The 7576-nt window shown below is 42.6% G+C and overlaps 1 protein-coding gene across 1 annotated transcript; it reads right to left on the reverse strand.

The window, feature by feature from the left end:
- Positions 1–256: 256 nt before the first annotated feature.
- LOC311124631 (bifunctional 3'-phosphoadenosine 5'-phosphosulfate synthase 2-like) lies at positions 257–6671 on the reverse strand (the record flags this gene model as incomplete). The annotated part of the gene is made up of 11 exons (XM_084198743.1): positions 257–1362; positions 1551–1780; positions 2011–2279; positions 3703–3838; positions 4060–4265; positions 4508–4619; positions 5211–5324; positions 5564–5682; positions 5855–5993; positions 6167–6402; positions 6551–6671. Coding segments are annotated over 11 exons (1824 nt in total), but the record flags the coding sequence as incomplete, so codon positions are not given.
- Positions 6672–7576: the final 905 nt, after the last annotated feature.

The raw sequence follows: 7576 nt of genomic DNA on the forward strand, positions 1-7576 counted from the left end.
CTTTATTTTTAAGGCACCCCGAAGAGTCAATGTCCAATTCAAATCACAAAACTTGAAAAGAGCCATAATGTAAAATGCTGAACTATTTGCATTACAATCTCCTGCCAGCAGAGGGCAGTGTTGCAGTTTCAGTCTTGTACTCGGCAGAGAAAAAGGCTCTATGAATCCAAAAGTCAGTACCAACCTTTCATCTTTATCTGATTGACTAACACCTTGTAAATAAAATCAAGTTGTTTCTGGAATGGGGAAATCCAGATTGTGATTTTGTTGAGAAGAAAATATTTATTTAAAATCTTGTTTGATACATTCATGGATGGACATATAAATTGTTTAAACAATATTCCATTTGAGACAGTTTTCTGGTTTGATGCAATAAATACAGTTTTTCTTAGTTTTCTATAAAATGTCATTCTTCACACAATTTCTCCACTGACATTTTGAATCTTCACATAGACTTTACAGTTGGCTTACATTTTTCATTCAAGAGTTATTGATGATCATAACACTCTTTATGGTTCTTCATATCAAACTTCTTAGAAACATGAAAGGGACATTTTATACAGTACAGTCGTTAAACAGTGTTTACATTCTGAAGAAAAGGCACTTATGTTTGGAAGATGAAAAGCTTTGTTTAAAAATATGAAGAAAAAAAAAATCTAATAACAATAATAAATCAATCATCTGGAATACAAATAGGCAGGTTGTGATATTCTAAAATGTAATTAAATCTCACCTGCAACTTATTTACTGCATCATCATAAATGGCACATATCTTTAAATATCCAAAAATGCTTTTGGGAGGTAAAGCGATCAATAACCTCCTGTTTAATGATCTCACAAAATAAGAAGAGTGGGGGACATTTTAAAATCATGGAATACATGTTAGTCTCTAGAGATTAAATATATCTCATATATGTATACAATTTCTTTAAATATATGGACTTACACATACATAGACAAACATAGGAATGTTTTCACTGCTTAAACCCAACCACTAGCTCCTCCAACATCACATGGTTTTCCTTCAATGAAGATAGGCACACAACTCCAATCCTCCAGGACTGCTTGGTCTCACTTGATTTCAGTCATTAATGGATTCCTTACTCACTGAATCATCTACCGGGATAATGAAATGAAACCTCTGACTTACAGATAACATCAAACTAGAACATTCCTCGAGGACTAGAGTTGTTGCCCTTCTAAGAGCTTGGGTGTTTGGGTTACTGGTCCTTCTGTAGGGAGCTGTAGTACTCAGTCAGGACCTTCCAGGCCTTGGGGGCCATGAAGCCATCTGGGGGGTTCTCCCCGCACCGCGCCAGCTTCCTCATCCTGGTGCCCGAGATGAACTCAAACTCAGCGTGTCTGTGAAAGGCAGAGGAGGGGAAGCGAGATGGATGGAGATGAGATAAAGAGAGAGACAGAAGGAAAATGATCAGCAGTGTCTGCTTTTGAAGGTTCTTTGACCCACATTTCCCACCACAGGCTCTGTATAAAATAATCTGTAAATATGCATTACAAAAGCCATAATCAATCTTTCACATTCCACTCACCGGTCCTTGTCGTAGAAATCCATGGCCCTCTTGGTCTTGTTGTAGGCGGCCACTCTGAAGGGGATGATCTCTACAGAGGTGAGGCCTGGGGCCATGGTGAGGACCTTACCCCCATGGGTGGGCTCATAAATGTCCTGCTTGGTCTCGGGATGGGGCATGCCCGCTGGGTCACGGCCCACAATGTAGAAGTTAGCTCCGGCGATCATCCGCGCCCTGCAGTGCCACTGGACCTGAGGGAAAAAGAAATGTATGCTCACACATAATCACGCACATTATGGTCTTAAATCTGTTATCCTTAGTGGATGGACTAACACAATAGGGTATTCACAGCCCTACAGTGACATCATCTGCCTAGCCAAATGGGGGTTTAAGTACTGTAACTGACTAAATACTGCATCATATCCCCTGCTAAACACACAAAAACTATGAATGTGTTGATGGCTGTGTTTTTGACCCATACCTCAGTGGGTCCAGCGTACATCATGGGGGAGGGGAAAATAGCCACTATGGTGCTGCTGGGGTCCAGTACCCCCTCCTCCAGTACTGCAGCGTGCTGTTTCATGCGCCAGTCCAGGGGCACGTCGTCGTCTTTGGTCCAGCCCCCCAGCGGGTGCAGCAAGAGGACGGGTCGCTTGTAGCCCCGCTCCAGGAGACGGCGCTTGGTGTCCTGCATCAACAGGGCATGGCCGTTGTGGACCGGGTTCCGCAGTTGGAAGGCGAAGATGGCATCTGGTGGTCAACACCATTGTGATTGCAGATATCATAGGTGGTGAAAATGTACGCACAACAGTTGACTCATGACGAAACAGTCCTCAACGTCTCACACAGAGGAATATGTCTCCATCTAGTGCAAACAAGAAATTCTACCATGCACATATAAATGTATTGTTTTTTTCAGAAGCATTTGACAAGGACCAGATGCAAAAAGTAGCATGGATGCTAGTACCATTTTGCATCTGGTCCTCTGTAGCTAAACATAAACCTTCATTTATTTAGACTTAATCTTTAACCCTTTACACTTGGCCTATACGGATTGGGCTAAATTGAATGTTTTTTTCACAGAATAAATATGAAAAGTATATGCATAACCACGGTAGCAATTGAATGACAGTTTGGAGATTATGGGACATTATTAGACCAAAGGTGAGGACACAACTGTTCACCTGACACAAGACTGAATCCAAACATTACACAGTTGATTTTATGTGCATTTTACATTTACTGTACTTTTCACCGCATTTGTTGATAACGAAAACTGAAAATACTCTGGATATATTCAGTAACATGATAAGAATATTCCTGGAAAATGTGGGGTATGTGCAACATAAGACAAAACAATGTAAAGAGTTTGAGTGAGAGGACTAACTGGTGTCTCCAAGTGGCCACACACCTCTCCAAAGTGTGCACAGTTCCTAAGCAATTTCAATGCGCTTTTATGACTCAAAGAAGAGTCTTTAACTATAATGTTGTTGTTTTTTAGCTCTCCTAGCTCTGCTATTGAGTAACTAGAGCAAGCACACTTGTAGTTGTTTTGTTTGGAAAACAACCCTGCATCCCCACCATCACATAATTACTGTTGTTGTTTAAGCAATCCAAAAACGGTCCATTAAAAATCGCAATCTGGGACAGGTGGGCATCATTTGAAAGCCTGTTCTATTGCTAACATGACTAGCTAAGTTATAAAATACGATATTACAGTGTTAGGCTTTCACAATGCAATTCTAATGGGTGTTTGGCTTGCTTGTATGACATCAAAGTGGTATTTATTATAATCCTCAATGTCTCATCTTTGAAAATACATAGAGTCCTCTTCATTTACAGCATTTTCCTCACTCTGACAACCAAAAATGTGCAAAGGTTGCCCAATTAGCGGGAGGGATGGGGGCAACTTCTTGTCGCGCGAAGTGCTCAAGTTCAGAACGGCTGTCAGTCAAACCCATACAGCGCTGTGAAGCGCAGAACCTGAGCCCTGACGTCATTTATAGCATGTTACTGTACAGCCACTGTGTTCCAATTTAGACGCTTATCAGTGCCAAATCTGCCATTTTCAACCCGTATACGGGGACGAGTGTAAAGGCCTACTCAAATGTATATTTTGTGCAATATGCCATGTACTGTGTATTTGTACTGCCTTTAGAGGAACTCTTCTAACCTGCTTTCATTTCTTTAAACTTCTGCTTGAGCTCCCGTGGAGTAAAGCGGTACTGGTCCAGCCCATCGTTCCATCTGATTCGCTCCAGCACCTCCAGGTCGCCACCCACGAGCCAATCACCTCCCTCCATCACCATCTGTAAAAGAGTGTGGATGTTGTAGAGATATGAATGACATAATATCAATATATTTCATGTGATGGATATGTGATGGATATGTTCAAGTGCAACTTCATTAAACTCCATTATAGCTTGGAATTGGTATGCACAAGAGTGTGCACAGAGTGTTGCTTTAACACATCAAAGGACATCTATGTTTGCTAAACAACTATGCATGGACATGTGTGGTTGGTTATAACCTTAATGTAGGGGTGCTGGGGGCAGGTGGTGCCCCACTGACGGGCACAGCGCTCCTCTTTGCGGTGTTCGTAGAACTCTGGCCGTCTTAGAATGGCCACGCGGGTTCCCTGGAACTCCAGAGCTACCGCCGCACAGCCGTCCAGCCTCTGCTTGGTTTCCGTGGTAACAGGCAGGACAATGGGAATAGACTGGTTGATGGTTCCATCTGAACCAGGGAAAGATAAATGTGTGTGATGATAGGGCCAGGAGTTTGTGCTGACCATGTGAACCTACCAAGGGAAACTCAGGGCCATGGTTATTGCCTATAGTCACATGGTCAGGATAACAATTAGAGACAACTTTATATAACATCCATCCACTGTCACTCACTCCATTATGAAGAGGGGAGAATAAGAATTGGCTGAGTAATGTTATGATGTATTATAAGGGTGTGTGTGTGGTTCTTACCGTCGAGGAGGTTGCCGAAATGCTGCACCTGGAGGAACTCCCTCTCCCTCATGAAGCCTTTCAGTGGGGTAGCCCAGCCTTCGGCCAGCACCTGCACCCACTGGAGGTCCAACTGAACAGGACAGACCGGGGGTAATATACATCAAACGGGTAGGGATTTAACTTACTGACCGTTAATAATTTCCCTTAACAGCTGATATGTTAGAGATATTGGCTGGTATCAGGGGTGGCAGAGTCCACACGAAACCATGCTGAATGAGAAACAGTTCATGAAGAAACAGAGATAGTAAAGTAAGACTTTCCATCAAACCAATTTCATGTGATATACTGTACCTCCATGCTTCATGGTGGTTCATACAGTTTTAGTTTCCAAATGCACATATTTATTACAGTTTTACCACAATACAGTAAGTAGCGTTGTACTAATAACTCCACTTATCAGGATACTAGGGTTTACCTATCACAGTAATTCAACCATAAATCATATCACATACAATGCAAATACTGTAGCAGCATATCTACTATGTTTGACTTTAATTGATTTTCAAACATTGGGCAATCAGCCCAGTCCATTAGAACATATAGTACAATCCAAAAGAGAGAGATTGTGAGCACAGCCTGCCATCCAGTCAAATATTGACCCATGGTCATTTGGGTAGTCATAAAGAACATGTGGATTGGTAGTGGAGAGGTATGTTGTTACCTTGGTGATGCTGATTGTGGGAAGTGTGACAGCGTCGGCCTGAACCAGCTTCAGCTTGTTCTCCGGAACAAATAGTTCATTCACCTCCTCTGTGATTCCACTTGGAACAATACTCTGAACAATTACAGAGAGAGAAGACAATGTCATATGAAGATAACATGACAGGTGGTTTGTATGCATTTGCAGTTATCACTTTGGTCGTTTTTTTCAAGCCCTTATGATACGTTTTGTTTTGTCTTGATATGTTTGTTATAAGCTAGGTTTGGTGTCAATTCCATTACATACGCTTGACTTTTTTTCTAGTTTAGAGCTAGACGAGCGGGTAAAAAAGGTGAGCTGTCTGTCATGTTCACCTGCTCTCTAAGCAGGTCCACAACCTGCCGGATGCACTCGTTCACGGTGATCTCTCCTGTTTTCAGCACCAACTCCGGAGCCTCGGGCCGCTCGTACTCTGCATCGATCCCAGTGAAGCCTGAGAACACAGGTAGATCCATTAGAATTCCCTTTCTAAAAGGATGTTTGATTGACTCTTTCAGATAGAAATGGAACCCATAGAGGGAATTTGATGTTCTTTCCCTTATAATAAGAAGTTACATTTCGATGTATGGATACCAAAATGTAAACAAAGGACCAAAAGTGTGTACCTTTGATCTCTCCAGCACGGGCTTTCTTGTAGAGGCCCTTCACATCGCGACTCTCACACACCTCCAGAGGAGCATTGATGAACACCTCAAAGAAGGGTAACCCAGCACTCTCTAGGATCTTCCTCGCATCATCACGATCCTTTAGACAAAAGAGGAGGGGGAACAGGATTGTCAGAATGCTGTCTTGTCAATCGTAACACACAGTATACTAGATATACGGCATCCATTTTGCACCAGAACACTCTACACAAGACAATACCACCAATACCAACAGAAATGGGTAGACAGACACTCCCGAGAATGACCCCTGACCTTGGTGTAAGGAGAGATGAAGCTGGTGATGCAGACGAGGCCAGCGTCTGCGAACAACTTGGCCACCTCAGCAATACGTCGGATGTTCTCCTCACGGTCGATGGCTGTGAAGCCCAGGTTCTTGTTGAGGCCGTGGCGGATGTTGTCCCCGTCTAGTGAGTAGCAGGGGATGCCGTGGGACACCAGGTACTCCTCCAGGGCAAAGGCTATGGTAGTCTTCCCAGCACCAGACAAACCTGGCGGTGGACACATGGAGAATGTACAGGTGAGATTAGCCAATACTCAACAGTATCATTATCACTACAGTCACTAGTAACACATTACTGTAATAGCAACATGTAATAGTGACAATCCATTGAGTATTGGCTATGGTGAGCGGTTTACCTGTGAGCCAGACGGTGCAGCCCCTGAAGCCTCCTCTGGTGCCCACCACCTGACCTCTCTTGCTCCGGGTCACATGGTGGGCCTGGAACACTACATTGGTGGATCTGTTCAGATCCTGAAATCAAAGCAGAAGAAGACATGGTAGGAAATGAGTGACTTGTGCTGACGAGTAATGCTCTAGTCTACATTGTTCCTCTTTAATTTTTACTGAGCAAAACTCATCAGCTTTTGACGTCGCTCTCAGGATTTAAAAAAAGTATAATGACACCACCCTTTGGACACCTCCCCAGTCCCATGTTATGACATCAATGGGGTCTCTGACTCAGAGATGATGCACACCCACATTCTGCTCTCAAAAGTATATTTAGTACAACTTCAACTTTTCAGGGTAAGAAGATGCAGAACTTTACAGTATTTCCCTTCTTTCACAAACATTCTCATTTACATTTGACTAACTACAGTAGGCTACATACAAATGCTGAAATAATGTGGAATATTCTCTGAGGCAGTTGGAGATGGAATACAGTAACACATGATAAGGAATGAGTCCTCGTGTTTAGCCATTCGCTTTGCTCAGTTCCTGTGTGATATTATCTTGTCCATATGCATCTCACTTCTTTTCTCCCATTGGTCCACATAAGGTATCTCATGCCAAACATACCATATCATCCATTTCATTTAGTTTCAGGTATGATACGGAGTACGCCTCCTGAACTGAATCTAGTTTTTCCTGAAAGACATTCCAACGGCAGACTAGATTAATGATAACATTTTTGTTATGGGTGACTTGCAATAGATTACGTGGTTTTGCTTAAGGCCTAGTACGTCTGTCATTGCTTGAATTAATCAGAATTACCTTTACTCTACAAATAAATGTGCATGTACTGGAATTTGACTTGGTGAAATGGTGCTGCCACAATAAACTGAATATACAGACAGAAGATAAACAGGGTACAACACATGTAGAAGGCTTTGCCATTCAAGTGGGTTATATCAACCCAACAGACTCTACTAAATTCTTTTAGG

Source organism: Coregonus lavaretus (genome assembly GCF_964263955.1).
Source record: "Coregonus lavaretus genome assembly, contig: HAP1_SCAFFOLD_3768, whole genome shotgun sequence".
In the NCBI taxonomy this organism is placed as follows: domain Eukaryota; kingdom Metazoa; phylum Chordata; class Actinopteri; order Salmoniformes; family Salmonidae; genus Coregonus; species Coregonus lavaretus.